A 21,885-nucleotide genomic window follows, 5' to 3' on the forward strand; every position below is an offset into this window, starting at 1 on the left:
TGACTTGGGTGATAGGTGCGTGAAAAACACCTATGTAGGACATGCAGTGAGTTTTTTACCCAACAGACTCTCGCTGCGTGAAAACTCCTGCATGTGTGAACAGCCCCATTGAAATCAATTTGTCCGTGTGCCATACGTGATTTCCCTGTGTAGCACACAGACGTTATTCAGGCTCGTCTGAATATGCCCTTACTGCCAGGTTTTCCCACAGATTATAGCTGATCACGGGGGATGACACTGATCAGCTTATTGTCCAGAAACTTTCCCTAGTAGAAGGCCAGATTCGCACGAGCGTGTGCGTTTTGCACGCGCAAAAAATACGGCGTTTTGCGTGCGCAAAAGGCACTTAACAGCTCCGTGTGTCAGCAGCGTATGATGCGCGGCTGCGTGATTTTCGCGCTGCCGCCATCATCATGACACTCTGTTTGTATGTTTGTAAACAGAAAAGCACGTGGTGCTTTTCTGTTTTCATTCATAGTTTGTACTATTGTAATGCGCATCACACGTCTCACACGGAAGTGCTTCCGTGTGCTGCGCGTGATTTTCACGCACCCATTTCACGCACGGTTTGCACGGCCCCATAGACTAGCATAGGTCCGTGTGAGGCGCGTGAAAATCACGCTCGTTGCACGGACCTATTATACGTTCGTCTGAATAAGCCCTAACAGTGGGTTTTCAAGATCTTAAAGGGGTTTTCCCACGCGAGACGTTTATGACATATCCACAGGATATGTCATAGATGTCAGATAGATGCGGGTCCGACCTCTGGGATCCGCACCCTCTCTAGAACGGGGCCCCCTAAACCCCGTTCTTGTGTTGTCTATCGCTGACTCCCGGCTACTTCCTGACTTTATGGTTGGGAGGTATGGAAACAGTGTAACCCGCTGAGCTAGGCTGTTTCCATAACTCCCATAGTAGTAGTGAATAGCCGTTACGGAAGCAGTATAGTGGTAACTACCATTCAGTTATATGGGGCTTACGAAAACAAAACCGCGTAGCTCTGCGAGACAGAGGTAGAATGGGGTTTAGTGAACCCCGTTCTAGGGATAGGTGCTGGTCGCAGAGGTGGGACCCGCATGTATCTGACTTTTGACATATCCTGTGGATGTCATAAATGTCCCTCGTGGGAAAACCATTTTAATTTTTTTTTATTTTTTTTAAATGCATTCTTAAAGTGTGTGTATATACAGTGGTCATACTGAGCATTGACCTAGGGGAGCGTACATTACATCGCCCCGTGCAGCCGCAGAGCTTTATATCAACATTTGGGAACCAAATCTTAGCAGGCAATATATTGGTAAGTTTGAGCAGTAGATGTTCTTCATTCATTAACTCTTATGTAATCCTTAAAATTTGCAGCCAAACTAAGTCAGATGCTACTGACATGAGAACTGTGTATTGCTTTCTGTATTATACGTAGTAACTGAGGATTGCAGGGTCCAACTGCTCTTGCCTCGAAAAACAGTCCAATGACAAATTCAGCTCTGCTACCTCTGCATAAATATTGCAGTGTAGGCTCAGAATAGGCGTTACTCGTGTTCCTCCTTTTGGGTTTCAGCTGCACCATCCTCCGGTACAGACGAGACTTCTCTCCCTTGTAGGTCTGAGCCATGTTTGTAGGACCTGAAGCTCTCTGATTGGTAAAGTGTTCTGTTATTGCTGCCGCAAGCTACATGCTGAGTGGACGGAGTTGGGGAGAGGAAGGTCTTTGGTTCTGTACACTGCATCGTTCTCCTGTTCCGAGTCAGAGATGCACACTGCGTCCTAAGGGAAACATGGCCCAGTTTGGGATACTCGACTGTATGCTCAACCCCAACTGGAACCTGCTCTGCAATCTGTACTGTGCGTGGGGCAACCAGGTCAGTGCATGGTGGGCAGGTTGGTTTTTTTTTCCCGCTGCACTGATGACCTTCGGTTTCTCATTTACACTAGTGGAATAGGATTATGCAGATAGTATTGTAGTGCTGAATCAGGCTGGATGACAAGCGGAGCGTGGAAACTCTATTTACCTGGTTTATTAGGATGGCAGTGACGACGACAATACTCAATTTCACACGTTATTGCTCTTCCATTAAACCTTATGCTGCCGGCGCCTTGTTTCTTGGTTATTCCTCGTTTTATGAGCAGTCCCAACTTTCCTTTGAAAAATATTCAATGTCTTAAGGTGGCGTTGTAATCCTTGCATTTAATGTTTTGCATAGTGCTACTTTGATGTTCCGGATTACGGTTTATTTTATGTCCGCTTGCGGCAGTAGGATGCCATTCTGTTATCTTTTTCTCTTGTTGGGCCGTGTCATGTCCATAGGAAATACTGCAGTCTTGCTAGAGGCTTGACTGAAAGGGTTATTCCCATATCCATGGGATATGCCATAAATATCTGATAGATGCGGGTCCCATGTCCTGGAACATCATTTATCTCCGGAATGAGAGTCACCGGACCCCGTCCCACCCGTCATGTCCGTCTATCATGTCCTTGTACATTTACCCTACACTGATATATTGTAATAAGCTGCCGGCCTGAGGTCCAGGTGGTCGGTTCAGGGGACTGCCCAGACCGGATACAATTGTAGCAAGCACTCAGCCGTGAGAAGTACTTGGTCTGTACAGGTTTTCCGCCTCTGGATGTAAACATTGATGTATATATTCCCTGAGCTCAGATCTTGGAAAGCAAATTCTATTCTAAAGTTACATAACTTTTCATTATGCAAAGATTCAACTTTATTTACCTAGACTGAAAAATCCTTTTAATAGTGCGTAATGTCATTAATTGCGCTCTGAGACGCTTTCCCCCACCACGTCGGAGGTAGTTCCCGCACAGCACTGCAATCTACGGCGCGAGTATGGAACGGAATTAGGAGCTGAGCCTACATCATGAGCAGTGGGTGTCACCTGTAACAGTTGGGATAAGGCCTCCTGCACAAGGCCGTACCCGTAATCATGGCCAGCGATTGCGGGCACGGCCAGCCGCCGTCTTCCATGGGCCACAGCCCGCATTTTCGGCCCATTCGGCCATACAAAGTATGGGAGCACTGCCTGTAAAATACGAAAAGTAGGACATGCTCCGTAATTCCCGGCACAGTTCCATGGCACAGACACCTATCCGTAGCGATACGCGGCCAATAGAACTGAATGGGTCCGTAACTGCGGACCGTATTACGGTCTGCAATTACGGATTTTTTTTTTACGGTCGTTTGCATGGGGCCTAAAAGCTAGCCATTTAACCCCTTTGATTGTGCTGTTAATAGTGACGCAATCGGTTTTACAGAGGGAGGGGACCCTCGGACCCTCCCTGTAAGCCCATAAGCGCTATTTTGGGGTGCAGATGGGTTTCTAAGGTAGCTAGGGCCAAACAATGGTACCCAGGTCTGCCATGTACATAAGCAGGCAGGACCTAATAGCATGTCATAATTGAAATACAGAAGTAATGTATTATAGAAGCAATCAGAGGATCAAATTTTAGGGCTAAAGGCGCATGTTGCGTAATTAGATTCGGAAAATCTGCATCAAAACTGCAGGTAAATGTATGTAATTCCACAGCTAAAACCACAGCTTTTACAAGTTTTTAGGTGCGTTTTTTACCTTTTGATGTGGAAAAGGTGTGGTTTCATTCTGCGTGTTTTGTTGCGTTTTTCTCTACAACTAGTCAGATACAATTTGCAAGCCGAAATGCAGGTTAAATTGACATGCTGTGGATTTTAAAATACGCAACGCAGGTCAATCTACCCCAGAATACAATGTCTGAAAGATAGTTACGGGTCTTGAAATGCGGCGACACAAAAACAAAAAAAGTTTGAAAGCTTTTTTTTTATTGTGCAGAAATAGTTAAATATATATATATATAACCTCTGTATTTGGTATCGCCGTAATTTATCGACCCGAAGAATAAAGTTACCACATTACTTATTTCACAAGGTGAAAACCGTAATAGCAGATCCCAAAAACCAGTGGGGTAGATTTATAGGAATTAGTACAACGTGGGGTTAAATAAACAGGAAAACTTTGCTGCATTCTTGAGGCCACGTCCTAAAGGCGGTTTTCGGGGTAGTCCCATCACCCGAAGTGATGGAATATGGCTAGGATATACAATCACTCTCTGATCAATGGGGATCCGACTGACGGGACCCCCATGGATCTTTAGGATAAAGGTGACGCAACACTGGTTTACCCTGCACAGTGGTGCTTCCGGCCACCGGATGTGCATGAATCGGCAGCACGACCCCAGTCGCTTGTGGCCGGGAGCCTCTTGGATTTACAAAAGGTTGCACTCAATGCAGTGGCTGAACAGTTTTATGTATTTTTTTTTTCCCCCCATATATATTTATAACATTGATATCACCAAAAAAAGTCAAATTAAAAACAATTAATCCGTGCAAAAAAAACATTAAAAACGTGGGTGACCAAATGCTACTAGACCTAATATGGAGCCATGTGTCTAGCAACATATGAAATATATATGTTCCCCCTATTGTCTGGTGTAATCTTGGTCATCCATGTTTTATAGCTTTTTTTTTTTTTTTTGCACTTATGGATTGACATTTTGATTTACAATAAAATTTGATGCTTTGTATGTTTTTGGTCTTTCACTCCTTCTGTGCGTGCTTAAACTGGGTAGTGTAAACATTTTTGGGGGGGAATTCCTCATGAGTAAAAAAATTGGATCAAAACTTGGGAACATGTTCCTAGTGGTGATTTGGGGAAATTACCTGTTGCTGCGGCACTGCAGCTGATTTGGAATTCGTGTAACGCGTCAAAGATGCAGACCCAGGAGTCAACAATGGCCATAAGTATGGGTCTTCCAATAGTTTATTTCCGGTAATCCAACACCTCGACGGTCTAAAGTATGGCAGAGTTGTTTTTTGGCGGGACTGGCCAGTTCGGAAAGATAATGGACGGAACAATTAGTGTTCCGCAGCATTGCCTAATGGGAACGCTCTCAATATATATACATATAAGTAATTAAATATTTATAAACTAACTTTAGTGTGAGTTATGTTGTGTGGTGTTTTTTTTTTTTATAAGCTTTAAATTGGGAACTAATATGTAAACCTTCCAGTATCTTGAATTTCCTCCTAAAACAACTGAACAGGTGTTTAGGGCCTATTCACATCAGCATGGTTTCCGTTGAGGGATTCAGTTTGAGGGAACCCCTCAACATAAGGGCAAACGGAAACCATTGCTTCCGTTTGCATCACCATTGATCTTAATGGTGACGGATACTTTGCTAATGGTTTCCGTTTGTCATCGCTGTGCAAGGGTTCCGTTTTGATGGAATCAATAGCGCATTCGAGAAAGTTCCTGTTGGACTGAAACGTTGCACTGGTGGGTGAATAAATTCCCCTTTTTCCTGGACGTTCTGCCTTGTCTTTTGTTTGTGGATTTAATCTATGGGACTTTGGATCAAGTCCCCCTGAGGCTTGCACCCGGTATTTGGATTATACTTTTGTCTCCGGTGTTGTGATATTTTCTTTTTTGTACTAATGCGGAGACCGCCTGCGATCAGTTATCTGTGGGGAGCCAGTGTTAAGTTTTCCTGCAGTGCCACCACAGGAGAAATGAAAAACTACAGTTCCTCAATGTGCTGCCCATGTAATGCACAGATGTCTTCGCGCCTCCAGAGTGAGAGGTGCTCTTTATAGCTGCTGTCTTTTGGCGCTTGGAGGAGTCCTGACAATCTAGTAGCTCAAAATTAATGTACCCAGAGTTGAGTCTCGAAGGTACAGATAAAGGCAGACATGTAAAGGCCATTCATACCAGTGGTTCAATGTAGGTGGTCAATACACACAAAGTGGTAAGAAGCGCAAACAACATCATCACTTAAATGGCTTCAATTGTTCACGGTGAAATGTACCGAACTAAAGGGAATCTTACAGGATCGGATGTGAGCATTGGCTTGTGGGCTTCTTGGAGGTTGGGCAAGCACCCCGGGTGTATGTCATTGGGGTACCCAAGCGCACCTCTTGCACATATCCATGGGCACCATGACATCAGTTCACCTGTCTGCAATGAATAGACCTTCTCTGCCTGGTGGGTCCAGTTGTCCTTCCACCAACATATGTTGCAAACTTGTACTGAATGTTCTGAATTGGAGAATATAGAAGTATAAATGCCGGAGTATTTAAAAGTGATGACCAGAAATATTTTTCTACATGACCCTTAACTTTTCTCTGCACTTATAGGGACAAACTTAGTCTAGCTAAACGTTTACCAAACCTCTGACTTGTCATAGTGTCCTGTCAGAAGTTTTGATTGGTGGGGTTGCAGCACGGAGACCCCCACCAATCTCTAAAACGAAGCCGCTGAAGCGCTTGTGTTATCGCTCAGCCACTTCGTGTCTGCTTGGCCATTTCTGGAAATGAATAGCTGAGTACGGACTCCATAGAAAGTCTGAGCCCGTACTCCGATACATTTATTTCCGGAATAAAACGAACAGACACGAAGCGGCTGAGCGCTCACACGAACGGTTCAGCTTCTTCGTTTTAGAGATTGATGGGGGTTTCTGTGCTTGGACCCCACCAATCAAAAATTCTGACGTGTCAGAAGTTTGTTAAACGTTTAGCTAGACTTTAATACTTCATTCTTTGTGCCTCTATATTGATTGGTCGTATTGATCGTGGATGTGTACGGACATCTCTTATAGTTCCATATACTGTGGCCTCTTGCCATAGGTTTTATTTTGCGTTAAATCCAATTATGCTTGTAAACTGCTTATTCATACCGTACTTCAATAAACAGAGCGATGCTCTGCAGGTCCATTCCACTGCTCATGCAGCCAGGAAGTCATTATGTAGCATTACGTGAACCAAAGCTTTTTACGGTGAATGCAGCAATTAACGGTCAGAATATTCAGCCGGGTATTACTCTTATATCCGCGAGAGTGATACCTGTGGCTTTTCCAAATGCTTTTTCTTCCTTAGACCAATTTGCAGAGTAAAAACACAACCTGCTCTCAGAAAGCCTGTTACAATGGAATATTTATGTGCTATGCTGCACTGGTTTATACTATTATTCACCTTTTTTTTTTTTTTTTAAATACAGGCCATTTATGAACCAGAACAGCCTGAAAAAAACAGCAAAAACATGTGGAGCCTATATATTACATGAACATGTGGAGCCTATATATTACATGAACATGTGGGGCCTATATATTACATGAACATGTGGGGCCTATATATTACATGAACATGTGGGGCCTATATATTACATGAACATGTGGGGCCTATATATTACATGAACATGTGGAGCCTATATATTACATGAACATGTGGAGCCTATATATTACATGAACATGTGGAGCCTATATATTACATGAACATGTGGGGCCTATATATTACATGAACATGTGGGGCCTATATATTACATGAACATGTGGAGCCTATATATTACATGAACATGTGGAGCCTATATATTACATGAACATGTGGAGCCTATATATTACATGAACATGTGGAGCCTATATATTACATGAACATGTGGAGCCTATATATTACATGAACATGTGGAGCCTATATATTACATGAACATGTGGAGCCTATATATTACATGAACATGTGGAGCCTATATATTACATGAACATGTGGAGCCTATATATTACATGAACATGTGGAGCCTATATATTACATGAACATGTGGAGCCTATATATTACATGAACATGTGGAGCCTATATATTACATGAACATGTGGGGCCTATATATTACATGAACATGTGGGGCCTATGTATTACATGAACATGTGGAGCCTATGTATTACATGAACATGTGGGGCCTATGTATTACATGAACATGTGGGGCCTATATATTACATGAACATGTGGAGCCTATATATTACATGAACATGTGGAGCCTATATATTACATGAACATGTGGAGCCTATATATTACATGAACATGTGGAGCCTATATATTACATGAACATGTGGAGCCTATATATTACATGAACATGTTCTGTGTCGTTAGTTTCACTACATGGGGGATAGACCCCTTTTTAAAGTCTATTCAATGCATTTCTCCTGCTTAATCTGACATTGTGGCGTTTAGAGGCGTGTGATATGTAAATGAATGCGCCTCCCTCCCCTGGTATGATTGGCTGGCATGTACTGTGTTTCGGCAATGACTATTTAAAGACGACCTGTCCGCTTGCCTGACGTCTGTTTTATTATATGCTTGTATTCCCCATGAAAAAGTAAAGCTGGTGCATCTTTTCTTAGTATTTAATGTTGTGCCGTTCCCTTGTTGTTCCTCCTGGAAATCTATAAAGTAACTGGGTGTTAAAGGGGTTTTCTCACAATGAGGATAGGTGATAAATATGGGGGTCTGACTGCTGGGAGAACAGGCTTACTTTGCTGTTCCTGGGAGCCTTCTAGGAAAAGGAGCGGTAGTGCGTGTGTTCAGCCACTGCGCCATCCGTTTCTATGGGGCCGAAGAAAGCGCTCGGCGGTCCCATATAAATTAATAGAGAGGTGGTCAAGCATTCGCACTACAGCTTCAATACTACGGGGCTCCCAGGAATGGCAAGGTAAGCTTGTGATTGGAGTGGGTCCCATCGGTCAGGTCACAACTATCCTGCGGATAGGCGATCAATAATCATTATGGGAAAACTCCTTTAAGGTTTTTTGCACGAACGAATGACCTGGTGAACAAGAGTTCATACAAACTCTCGTTCCCGTTCATTGCACACTGGGCAATTTTGCCGTCTGAAGCGTACGACAATGGTAAAGCAAAATCGTGCATGGGTCCTATTGTAAGGGTATGTGCACACACACTAATTACGTCCGTAATTGACGGACGTATTTCGGCCGCAAGTCCCGGACCGAACTCAGTGCAGGGAGCCGGGCTCCTAGCATCATACTTATGTACGATGCTAGGAGTCCCTGCCTCTCGGTGGAACTACTGTCCCGTACTGAAAACATGATTACAGTACGGGACAGTTGTCCTGCAGAGAGGCAGGGACTCCTAGCCATCGTACATAAGTATGATGCTAGGAGCCCGGCTCCCTGCACTGTGTTCGGTCCGGTACTTGCGGCCGAAATACGTCCGTCAATTACGGACGTAATTAGTGTGTGTGCACATACCCTTATAGTTCCCGTGCACCACACTCTCTGAGCGTTGTACGGTTACCATGGCAGCTATACCGTTATGTGCAGTAGGCTCGCTAAGAATCGCAACTGGAGGTACACTTTAAAGGGATGACTGGTTCCCACGTGACTGTAGTATCGGACCACACACACTTTTTAGGGAGAAGTTTTGATCAAGACTTTTCAATGTTAATTCATTTTTTATTTTAGCTGCATTGGAGCCAGTTAATAAAAGCTTGTGATCGGACACTTACATATTGGAAGTTTATACCCCGTGTACAATGATGGCTCTTCCTTTTGCAAAGTTGGTTTAAAACGTTTGCCTCTTCTAGATTGTCAGATGGGAAGACATGAGGTGATGGTGATGTAGACATAATGATTGCTTTCATCCAGTGACTCTTGTGGTAACTTGTGAGATCTCCTCCTGCTTGGGCTGGCCCATAAATAACGTGCGTCTCACACACCGTCTTCTGTAGGAGCATGTCGAGGCTGAGGGAGGAACGAGAAGGTTGTGGGAATATCCTATGGATGTGAGCGGGCACCACCTGCATCTGCCTTGTGGATGATTCAGACAAATTCTTGAGGAAGGTGGTGCAGAGGCTGCTGCATTGCAGAATCAATGAGCGCATTTGGACTTGCTCGGACTGATACTGGCCGTTTCATAAGTAAATAAAATAAAAAAAATAAAATAATAAATAAATAAAAAAAATATAATATATATATATGCACAATGACATTCCTTTCATCCGTGAAGTCTGATAATCCAGTACTCGTTTCCAGTGATGTGGAATCTCACATGATCGAAAGCAGGAGACTCGGCAGAAATAAGCAATTAGGAAAACACTGTTTTTCTTCCCTACTGTGAATTCACGTGGATGTCTGTGTGGAAATCTGTAAAATACGGAATGTTAAAAGGGGTTAAACCTAAAAAAAAATGTGAACGGAAATCGCAGATAAATTTTTACACACGGTTGGTCAGTCCGATTTTTCTGCATGTTCCTGAAACGGTCTTGCAGAAATACTTTCAGAGAAGACAGGATAATTTTCTGCTGATCACTTCCATGTTCTGCTAGTAAATGACCGATGGGGCGGGGTTAACATTTTGTCTGTCCTGCTGCAGAGGGAGAGGCTCCTGCTGCAGCCAGTTGTCTTAGGCCGTTTTCACATGTTTGAGATGGTTAGGAAGGATTTACTTGTGGCTTTTGCGTCTAAATTTGGAGAAAATCTGCTCACATTTCACTGGCAAAGCATGTGAATGGGGTAACGCATATAGAAGAATTCTTTATATATTTCTTATTACTTGCAATATGAGCCAAAATAGGATCAAATTAGAGGAGATTAAGGCTGGGTTCACACAGAGTATTTTTTATTTTGCAGGCAGAAAATCTGCCTCAAAATCCCGTTTGGAATTTTGAGGCAGATTTTGCTCTGCCTGCACGCCGATTTTCGCTGCGTTTTTTCGCCCGCGGCCATTGAGCGCCGCGGGCAAAAAACGCCGCGAAGCACGCTGCTTCTGCCTTCCATTGATGTCAAGGAAAGGTCAGAAGCGTAAACGGCCGAAGATAGGGCATGTCCCTTTTTTTTCCCGTGAGCAGGTTTTTCCGCTCGCGGGGAAAGAACTCCTCTGCCTCCTATTGAAATCAATGGGAGGCATTTTCGGCCGTTTATTTGGCGCGTTTTTCCGACATGGTTTCCGCGTCAAAACTGTGTGAACTGGCCCTAAGGGAGAAGGTGCTGGTATATATTTTTTATTTTGTGTTTTGTATGTTTAATGTTCATTTATATTCTGGATGTGTCATAAATACAGGGCTGTAAGGATACAAGTTCAGTAGAATGAAGAACAACAAGTCCCAGCATACATGACACGCTAGAAGGTATAGTCCTGTAAGGACCGGAAGACCGTTTTCTTGTTTCTACTGCTTGCTTGTGAGTAGCTTTTCATGCTGATTGTCAGTGCTTCCTAATCTGCAGTCTTGAGTGAATTCTGTGGTTTAATTAGAATATCTTCAGTAAAATGATAATTCTCTGCCAGCTCGTAAACACGTCTGCTGCCCTTAATCTGCCAAGAATACCCCCCCCCCCCCCACTAGAATTTTTAGTTTTGGGATGTCCACATATGTGCCCATCTCTGTTTAGTGAGAATCCACCTTTAAAAGAAGTCTGAAAAAGTGAACATTTTTTGTTACTTTTTAATCTTCATTATATTCCTATTTTTTCTTTTTCCCCTGTTCAGTATAGAGAATTCCCTGTTGGGTCCTAGAAATTGTCAGCTCTTTCAATGGGACTGAGCTGCAATGTCAGACACAACTGATGGACAGGTGAGGTGCTGTTTCTGTAAGAAAGCAGCCATGTTTTTTAGACTTGGACAACCCGTTTAATACCACCTGCAGACTATCTATTCCTGTTATATAGCGCCAACATTCTCTGCAGCGCTGTACAGAGGTTGCACCCACTGTCCCAATTGGGGCTCACAATCTAAATTCCTTAGGCCCCATTCACATCGTGTTTGTGCTATCCTCCGAGCGTACACATTTTTAAACACTAACAAAAAGTATTGAAACTTCTAGCTCGGCGTATACATAGACTATAATGGGTCGAGTCAATCATAGACCAAAATAGCATCCGTTTGGTCTTTTTGTCATGGTTTACGTTGGGACACTGTTTTTTGAGAGTACTGAGAAGCGTAGTCTGCTACGCCTACGCTATTCTGTACTTTCAATGGTCCACGTTTTTTATTTAAAAAAACAACGTATACGCTCGGCGGATAGCACAATCGCGATGTATGTAGCTGTATGTTTTTGAGGTGTAGGAGGAAAACGGAGTACCTGGAGGAAACCTGCGCAGACACAGATACACACTCCATGCAGATGTTGCCTGATGGCCAGCATGCTTAGGCATTACTAGAATTCCCAGACTATTGGGAGTCAGGGCTGGATTAGGGTTTGTAATGGCCCTTAGGCAAAAAAATTAAAATGGAGGGGGCCTTTATCCCACCTTTAAAACTCAGAACCCGTCTGAATATCTTTTACATTCAATGTAAAAGGGTGAAATCTGCAACGTGTGAGCTCAGCCTTAGGTGTGGAATTTACCTGCGTATACCTGTAGTTTTTATGCAGGTTTTCTGCACCAAATTCTGCAATGTGTGCATTTAGCCTTAGACTTCGCCTCTTTGTTGGATGTGATTGCCGAATAGCCATCAGGGGAGTCCCTGTTTTCCTGAGGTGGGAGTTAGAGGTGATCAGTCTATATACTACGTAACGGTGTTCAAATGTTTTTTTGTCTAGTGCCAGATGTTTCAGACCATTGGGTTTCTGGTTATAGGATTTTCACCGGGCTTGCTGACGTGCGCAGTTATTTTTTGACAAGTGTCTAGTGTTCTATGCTCTTCTAGGACTGTCGGCTAATCCAGGGTGTTTTACAATCCGGCACTTATAGATTCCAGACTAAAGGAAAACCTTTTTTAGACTGTCAAACAGCAATATTTAACGTGGTTGCTGGGGCACAGGCTGTGAGTAAGTGATTGATTAGATCCGTGAGCTTGGCTGTTTCCGTAACACCCGACCACCTAACCTGGATGTGGCCGCTACGCAGCGAGAGCTGAGTAAGCTAAAACGGGGTTCTACAGATAGGTCCCAGAGTTGGGACCCGCATCTATCGGACTTTTATGACATAAATTGTCCAAGATGGGAAAACCCCTTTAAGCCCGAAAATGACGATGGTCTCAAATTATAGTCTGTCACGGCAGATTCTGGCGTCGGCCATGCTAGTTTGATCCCTTTGTTTTGTAGCTTTGTTTAGATGGTTCTTCTTTACCCATGAGCCAAGTGATTTTTTTAGAGAATTGTTTTATGGGTTTATTTTTAAGAAGTCACGTTAATCGGACATTAACCTATTTACACACCACTTTTTATTGTTATTTTTGGTCAAGACCTAATTGTAGGCCGAACTTCAATTAAAGGCTATGTACACTTTTTTTTTTTTTTTTAAATCCATTTTTTTTTAATGTCCATCAGTGTGATTGGTGCAACTTTCTAAATATTTTTTATCAAAAGTGTACAGAGCAACTGCATCTAGCGCTGAGACCTGAATCCGTCTAGTCAGGATCCACCTCTTATCGATCACACTAAGTTATGAGCTTAGATGTGATTGGTAAACGCTCCAAAAAAAGTCAATTTTTTTTTTTTTTTTGCGGATAGCATACTGAACCATTCGTTTCTATAGGGCCAAGCACACATCTGTGTGTGTTCTTGTTTTTTTTTTTGTTTTTTTTACTGATCCATGTGTCCGTTCCGCAAATTATAGAACCGGTCCTATTGTCTCTATTTGCGCTCCGCCTTGCCCATTCTAGTGTATGGGTTTGCAAAAAACTGGTAGCACACGGAAGTCACTAGGAATCGTATTTTGCGGTATGCAGAACAGAAACTGTCGTGTGGCTGATGCCTTAGGGTATGTGCACACACTAATTACGTCCGTAATTGACGGACGTATTTCGGCCGCAAGTCCCGGACCGAACACACTGCAGGGAGCCGGGCTCCTAGCATCATACTTATGTACGATGCTAGGAGTCCCTGCCTCTCCGTGGAACTACTGTCCCGTACTGAAAACATGATTACATTACGGGACAGTTGTCCGGCAGCGGAGCCCGGCTCCCTGCACTGAGTTCGGTCCGGGACTTCCGGCCAAAATACGTCCGTCCATTACGGACGTTAATGTGGTCGTGTGAACCCAGCCTTAGGGGCGAGCCATTGATTTATGTAGAGTTGGACTGAGAGAGAACCCCTTTGCACAAAAGTTGACAGCTGAACTTTTTGAATCACTACTTTCCTATGGCCAGTGGCAAACATAGAAGAGAGGGGTGCCCCATAGCGAATATAAAAATAGGAGGTCCCCATTATGGTGCCCAGTTTGCCATCCAGAGTAGAAAGACCCCTTTGTTAGAATCTCTGGCTCATAGTGGGAGTCCCCTCTTTGATGTCCATATGGCCTAGTTGGGCATGTGGAATAGGGTTGCTGCGATGAGACTGTCCCTGCACCTGTAGCAATTCAACATGATCAGGCCCTGTTAACAGCCATCGGAGGTAAAGGAGACTGTTTCCATTCACTGATAGCAATCTGAGATCTTGAAAATTGATGCAAAGAATTTTTGAAAACTGCATTTTTTTTAATTTTTTTTTACAGTATACAATAAATAAGCTTTTATTTCCCTTTAAATTAATATATATATATTTTATTTACAGTAAAGATTTAAAAATTATTTTTTATTTCCCTAGTGGAGAATATTTTCCAAGCAGTGATTAACAGGATACTTAAAACTAAGGGGAATATCCATGTTGCACAATCCTGGCCCTTTTCTTGTTTTCCTCTGACTAATGGTGCGATGTTGGTAATGTAGCAGCGGGGCTGTTTGGTTGGTTGGAAATTCTGCTGACTTGCATGATCCTCAAAGTAACTTTTTAAGCAAGAAAAAGGAATTCACCTTGTTGCAATAAAATGGGCCACATTTCAAAGGCTCCCGCAGATGATGGCCGCACGTTACCCGGACTCGTGACTGGTCAGGCGGAGAACTGCTCTGTGTCCTGCTGGGAATGGTATTTTACAGCCTCAGACTGAAGTTTGTAAACATGGCTCTGTTAGTAGCCGCGTTGTCTGTGCCTGTGCTTCTTATCTGCAGGCCCCAATAGCCTTTGCCTGTTTCCTATCGTAGGACAAAGCAGAGAAAATGTGATTTATTGCAAAGCTTCAAAGCACTGGGGTCTTCAGGAGACAGGACTGCCTGGAATGGCTGCAGAATTCCTTTGAATTATTCCATGGAAGGTTTCCGGATAATGATAGAGCGTGTCGTGTTTATAGAGGCAGGTCATTTATCCGTATACCCCATTTATGAGCAGGAATCGGTTATACTGCAGGCCATATTTCTGCATTAGCGTCTATATAGAAGAGGGGGTCCCATAGCCAAGATCAAAAAGGCCTTTTCGTTATGGTGCTGGGTATGACACCCCGGGCAGAAAGGTCTGCGGTTTATTTCCCCTTCACCTTTTCCCCACCACCTTGTTTGCGTGTATTTTGTACATTACTTGGGGTGACCCACCTGTATATTGGAGTTTAGCCAATCTGTTAGTCTAGTCTAGACATACGATACGTCTCTCAGCAGTCATGACCTAATGCGTATCTGGATCAGGGCGTTTACTTCATCCTATAAAGTTTATCCCAGTCCGAATATTATTTGCCCTTTTTTTTCCCTTGTAAAATGATGCTTTGGAATTCTGGGTTAAATTTCACTGAAAGCGTTCTGCTGCCAAGCTCCGCAAAATCGGCATCGTTCCAGCAGATCCTGGGCAAGTGTCAACCTGTGAATGGCTGAAATCATCACCTGTCTCTCTGCAAGTCTCGGGATGTCTCCTTCTGTTTCCAAGGAAGGAATCAAAAATGTGCATATTGTGACCATCTGTTCTGCTTGCTGTGAGTGAATGTAAGCTGTTAAGGTTTACTTCCAAAAGGTGAAGGCGCCGCCTGGTCATGCGATAATGTATGCTGCTGTTGATAGAGCTCGAACTATAAGGGCCGGTTCACACCTGCGTTGGTGGCTCTGTTAAGGGCCTCCATCGCAGTTCCAGACAAAAATCCCAGAAACAATAGCGCAGCCTACTGCTCTATTATGTCTGGTAAAACCACGAACACCCCAACGGCGGGGTCTTCTCGTTATTACCTTGTTCTGCTTCTCTGAGGAAGCAGAACACCGGAATTGCAAGCACGAGTGTCGACTGACCCTAACTGACGTTCAAAAGAAGCGGAAGAAATGTGTCACGTGACGATTTCGCTGTGGATTTGTTGCAGATTTCACCCCTTTGCGTTGAAATCCGTAGTGAAAATCTGGGGCTTTTCTGCACAAGAATGAGCGCGCTGTAGATTTTAAAATCTGCGAGACTTACGTGTGTATTTTTTTTTCCGCTTCATGTGGGTGTGGTTTTGACCGCCTGTGACTTCTGCGCTGTGTAATCTCCTAAAGTGTATGGACACATTCAGGGCCCACATTGCCCGTATTGATTCACCAGTGATGTCTGAGAACTTAACCTGGAATATAATACAATTCTTAACTCTAGTGATTCGGAATATTTAGAGACTATTTGAAGTTGGTTATTTGCTCTGTCTATTCCGGGAGCTCCTGGATGGGTCAATGTGTTTAAGGATATGTTTGTTGTACAAAAATCTGTCTAATGAACTTTTATGTATTCTCCATTCTAAAAATTCCCTGCGCCCTGTTATAATAAATAGGTATAAATAGATTTGCACCCATCTTCGTTATTTGGAAGGACATCGTTGTAGTTTTTCCCTGGGAAGCTGCTGGTATAAGAAGCATTCAGATGATCTCCTGGTTAATCCCTGTGTTTGCTGCTATGAGCGCTTTGCATGCCTTCAGTTTACTCCTACACTTATTTATCTAGATCTTAATCACACGGCCGCTTTCTCCGGATTTAGCCTCTTGTCAATCTATAGGCTCCTGGCACATGATTGGTGGCGGGAAATTTTTTGTTGTGTCTCAATGGTCTTTTTTCACATGTTGTATCTCCAGCAGTAGTGACAACTGAACCAAGATTCCTGTCTGTTACTAATCTAATGCGGTTTGGCAGGGGTCAACAGATAGATAACTTTAGATGTAGGGAGCCAGTTAGAGAATTTTTTTTTTTACATTTCAATCATGTTTTAATAGCTGTACAATAGCCAATGGAAAAAGATGTGGTATTATATATCAGAGGAAAGAAAGTGATCAAATTCTGTCTGCTCGCAGCCACCACTAGAGGGAGCATAGGAGCCTACTGCATACTGTTTATACATATAACTTAGTAATACAACAGTATGCAAGAGGCTCCTAAGCTCACCCTAGTGGCTGCTGCTAGAATTTTATCATTTAAACATTTAAAGAAGCATTCTTTTTTTCTCTCCTCCCCCCCCGGTTTGTAAAGTTGGTTAGGTAAAAGCCTCAATGTATGTCTCATAGCATATGAAAGAGACTGACCTCCAGTCCACACAGCAGACATCGTAGTTAGTGCGGCTAACGTCATCGAACGGTGACCTGAAACGGATAACTCTACAATAAAACGACCGCCATTACTTTAACCAACTTTTATCTCATTTGCTTTATAAACCGGGAAAGAATGATTTTCCTGCTTTAACTCATTTTACATAAAAATTGTTGCATGCTCCATCAAATACTATATTTCCGAAAATACGGGACTAAACAATGCATTGTATGGCTGCACACAGCATCCCTGCGGCTCCTTAGTACAGATCAGCAGGGGGGTTTCTTGTGCTGCGATACAATCTCCTACACAAGATATATTTTATTGGTGTATCTGGCTGTGACCAGGTGACATTTCTGGGGTGTAGGTGCATTCATGAGCTTCTTTTAGGTAAGACGATCCTGGTGATATCCTAACCCTTTATTGAAGTGGAAGGAGGATGGATTTCTGACTGTACGAGTCTCTAAGGCCTTATTCACACAAACTTATTTCTGGTCCATGTGCTTTGTGTTTTAACAACGGACAGCACACTGACGTATATACAATTCACAAAGACTATTCACACAACCATTTATTTTTTTCGCCAAGCGTTTATCTGTTGAGAAACCCTATGCATGTCCGATTGTGGTCTGTTTTTGCAAAACATGTTCGCTCATTGAAGTCCTATGTGTGAGTGAAAAAAATGGACAGCAAGGAAACCACACGGACGCAACGCGGGCATTCATATGGATTAAAAATGGTCCGGTTTATTCAGGCGCAAATCGGACAAGCTTGTGTGAATAAGGCCTTAGGAGTATATATTCCTAGATAAGAAATACATGACCTAGAGAGGATCTGATTATGTCAGTGTAGTAGTGTGAGGTTTGTACAGCCGGGGCTTGTCTTCTCCAGCGGAGCTGTATTGATCGGGAGTCCCAAAGCGTGAGCTGAAATATCATAGAAGATGGAAATGCCATATCTAGAGCCTGCATCATTCTTTCCCCTCCCGGGGGATTCCTCAGGACGGTGCAGCTGCGGCCCAAATATAATCATGGTCATTTATCTCAACTGACTGGGAGTTAAGAGAAATGGGGGAAAAATACGGCGATAAATGTTTCTTTATTTGAAGACTATAAATGGAAAAACATATAGTATTCCAATTCACAGTAGTTCGAGACAATCTGGAGCTCAGTGCTTTCTAGTCTGTTGTAAGTACCAGTGTCCTATATAACGGAACAGTGGGGGATTTCAGTACATTCTGAAAATAGAAGTTTTGATATTTTCAGCCAATCAGCTGCAATGACACATGCGGCAGGGGATCCGCTTCATTACCATAGGCAGCAGCTTTCCTTTTTTGGCACTTTAAAGAGGCTCTGTCAGCAGATTATAAGTGCCCGATCTCCTACACAATGTGATCGGCGCTGTAATGTAGGTAACAGCAGTGGTTTTTATTTAGAAAAATTATCTATTTTCACCAAGTTATGAGTGATTTTTAGCTTTATGCTAATGACTTTCTTAATGCCCAACTGGGTGTGTTTTTACTTTTGACCAAGTGGGCGTTGTGGAGAGAAGTGTATGATGCTGACCAATCAGTGACCAATCGGCGTCATGCACTTCTCTCCATTCATGTATTCAGCACATAGGGATCCTGCGATGTTCACTATGTGCAGCCACATACACACATTAACGTTACTGAAGTGTCTTGACAGTAAAAAGACATCGTGTCCAACCAGGACGGGATGTCTATTCACAATCGCGACACTTCAGTAACGTTTGTGTGTGACGCACAGCACAGAGATCACGCTGTAAATGATAGTAGAACGTGATCTCGATGTGCTGTGCTGTAAGTCACACACAAACGTTACCGAAGTGTCGGAATTGTGAATAGACATCCCGTCCTGGTTGGACGCGATGTCGTTTTATTGTCAAGACGCCTCAGTAACGTTAATGTGTGTGTATGTGGCTGCACATAGTGAACAACGCAGGATTATTTGTGAGGAATTGAAACACAATGGGTGAGATTTATCAATCGATTCGGAAGATGCTTGTATTTAGTAGCCGGCAGAGGAATGGAGCACATAGCACTAAATTTATCAAAATAGCGCACGTGGCATGAATAAGTTGGTCAAGCTTGATAGACACTACTTTGCTTTGCACCACCTCATGGCTGGCATGTGTGTATATATTTATATGTGCTCTAATAATTTCCTCCTGAAACCAGTGCATTTTATTTTATACCTTTCAAAACAAAATCTAGATGTGTGAAAAAATGCTAAATAAAATTGCCGTGCTCTGTGCCAGAGGGCATTCATCTTCAACTATTGACGGCTGCTGTGATGTAGGTACTTCGCGTAGCTCGCATTGTGCACCCCTCCGGCAATGTATTGTTGCCAGGCAGAAGCTGGTACCTGCATGGGCAAATATTAAAATGGAGAGATACTGAGGGTTTGAGGTTGTCTTTTATTTTGCTGCCTCCTTCCCTCTCCTCTCCATTTCAGGCTCAATATCATGGCTTTGTAAGCGATCTGGTCTTCTCCCTGTGCAGTCTCAGGTGGTGATCGGCTATGGAGGCCTAGTCACCAGAGACTGAACGTTCTTCCCACAGAGCTGGCAGGGAGACTCGGGCCTCCTCCCACCACCCGCAAACAAGCCCTGGCTCCGGCCCTTGTTGCCATAGAGACGCAATGCAATGTGATCAGCCCATTAGGGAGCTGCTGTTTGTGCTCTATTCAGGGGCCGCGCTGCCTGCCAATAGATCCGGCCGCACTACAAAAAATAGGATTCTGTCACCTGCAGCTTAAAGCTGCTTCTCCCACACAAAATAAAAGCAAAATTGTCGTCTTTTTTGCTTGCGTAAACCTCTTGCTTCGCTGCCATACTGAATCGCCTGCGTTTGTTGTTGCTATGGCAATTACCAGGCTGCTTACGTGCTGGAAAGAAAATCTGCAACGCTTCGTAGGGCTTAACTTTAGTGAAATTCCTGTCAGCTTGTAAGATTTTTTGCATCGTTTTTAATGTGTAAAACGGCAAGAGACCATGTTGCTTGCGAGCGCGTTACACCCTAAAAACTAAAACCAATAAACAGAAGACCGAGTTCTCATCAAATTCTAGTCAGATGTTTACTAGTGGGCGGTGTTCACGTTTGTGTGGGGGATTCTAGCACGGCATTCAGAACTGCGAAAATCCCTGACAGACCCCCATTATAAGGCTGAGTTCACATGTGCGCTGGAGCCTCCGTTGTGAATTCCGTCAGAAAATCCTGGACAAAATAGCACAGCATGTAGCACGGTTTTTGTTCAGCAAAATTACAGGAACGGGGTTTCATCGGGCGCTGTTGGTGTTAGTCATGTGACGGATCCGTCACTGCTGTCATTCGGAAATCACCAACACAGATGTGAACAAAGCCTTAGGCTGGGTTCACACCTGCGTTGGTGTTTACATTGCTCTGCGGAGCAGAGCAATAATGGTATGTTCACACGGCCTATTTACGAACGTAATTCAGGCGTTTTACGCCTGGAATTACGTCCGAAAATACGGCTTGAAAGCGCTGACAAACATCTGCCCATTGAAAGCAAAAGACGGCGCGTAAATAGACGCCAGCGCCAAAGAAGTGTCATGTCACTTCTTCAGACATAAATGGAGCCGTTTTCCATGGACTCCATGGAAAACCAGCTCCAGTTACGTCCGTAATGGACGCAGCGAAAGACGCCTGCACATGCCTTTACGGCAGAAATGACGGGGCTGTTTTCTCCTGAAAACAGCCCCGTAATTTCAGCCGTTACGGACGCTGCCGTGTGAACATACCCTAAAACTACCAGAAACTCCGGTACCGTTGTATGATAGATGCCATCGGTGCCCGACGGAATCCATTGACTTTAATGGGTTCCGTCAGGATGTCCGTTTTACCAGAAGCAATAACGCAGCTGGCACGACCGGCTCTCTGCAGTCCCGTAACGAAGCCTCCAACACAGATGTGAACAGTCCCTTAAGTCAGTGTGATCTGTCATTTGGGTTCTTAAGAGTACTTCACGCAGCTTTTTATGGTGCTGATTCTGACGCGGAAGCCACGCCGGAATCCGCTCCAAGAAACGTCACAGTTTGCACCCCCTCCAATTGATTTGATTTGCTTGCACGCGGAAAAAAAAGGCATGCTCTGTTATCGAGCGGTTCCCACCTCTGGCCTCCCATTGAAATCAATGGGAGGCAGGAAAATCCTGAGGCGCTCGTTTGGAGCCTTTTTTGCAGTGTTTTTTGCCCACACCCATTGATTCTAATTAAAAAAAACAAAAAAACACTGCAAAAAAAATAAGGCTCCAAACGAGCGAGCGCCACTTTTTTTTGGGAGGCCGGAGGCGAAAACCACTGGAAGAGCATACCGCTGTTTTTTGTTTTGTTTTCTGCCTGTCCAAGAACGCCACGTGAACTCTCCCTTTAGTACAATGGATCCGGCACTGGCAGCGGATCTGTTATAAACGGAAGCCATGACGCCAGTATGTATATAGCCTTAACTTGTTTGTGGGCCACGGCTGCCATTATCGCTTCCTCCGCTGTTACCGCTGACCTTTTTCTCAGGCTCCTGCACAGCAATCTGCCTATATTTGCAGTGCTTTGGGCGCAGAGTGTGTAACTTTGTGTTATGTTATGACATTGTGTGACATTCAGGAGTATAGGAAAGCTGCGCTGAAACCAGTTGGAGGTCGCCATATTTGTCACCACTTTTCCGGGATCAGATAACCCTGCATTAAGCACCGTCCCTGAAATATCACGGACAGCCCTTGGCTAGGACCTGGGTAGTTTCTTTAGTCTATAATTGGGGTC

General features: G+C 43.7%; 1 protein-coding gene across 7 annotated transcripts in view; it reads left to right on the forward strand.

Moving 5' to 3' along the window:
* ARHGAP21 (Rho GTPase activating protein 21) overlaps window positions 1–21,885 on the forward strand; it is a 158,174-nt gene that overhangs the window by 31,219 nt on the left and 105,070 nt on the right. For 3 of the 7 annotated variants that reach the window (XM_075827534.1, XM_075827535.1, XM_075827536.1), the window contains exon 1: window positions 1,702–1,859. The exons of 2 other annotated variants lie outside the window; for them this stretch is intronic. In XM_075827534.1, the coding sequence (XP_075683649.1) occupies window positions 1,776–1,859 (84 nt within the window). In that variant the 5' untranslated portion in view covers window positions 1,702–1,775. Of the gene's footprint in view, window positions 1–1,701; window positions 1,860–21,885 lie in introns of those variants that run through there. 2 more of the 7 variants (XM_075827537.1, XM_075827538.1) reach the window with 1 other exon arrangement.

The sequence above is a fragment of the Rhinoderma darwinii genome, chromosome 5 (assembly GCF_050947455.1).
Source record: "Rhinoderma darwinii isolate aRhiDar2 chromosome 5, aRhiDar2.hap1, whole genome shotgun sequence".
NCBI classification, from domain to species: Eukaryota; Metazoa; Chordata; class Amphibia; order Anura; family Rhinodermatidae; genus Rhinoderma; species Rhinoderma darwinii.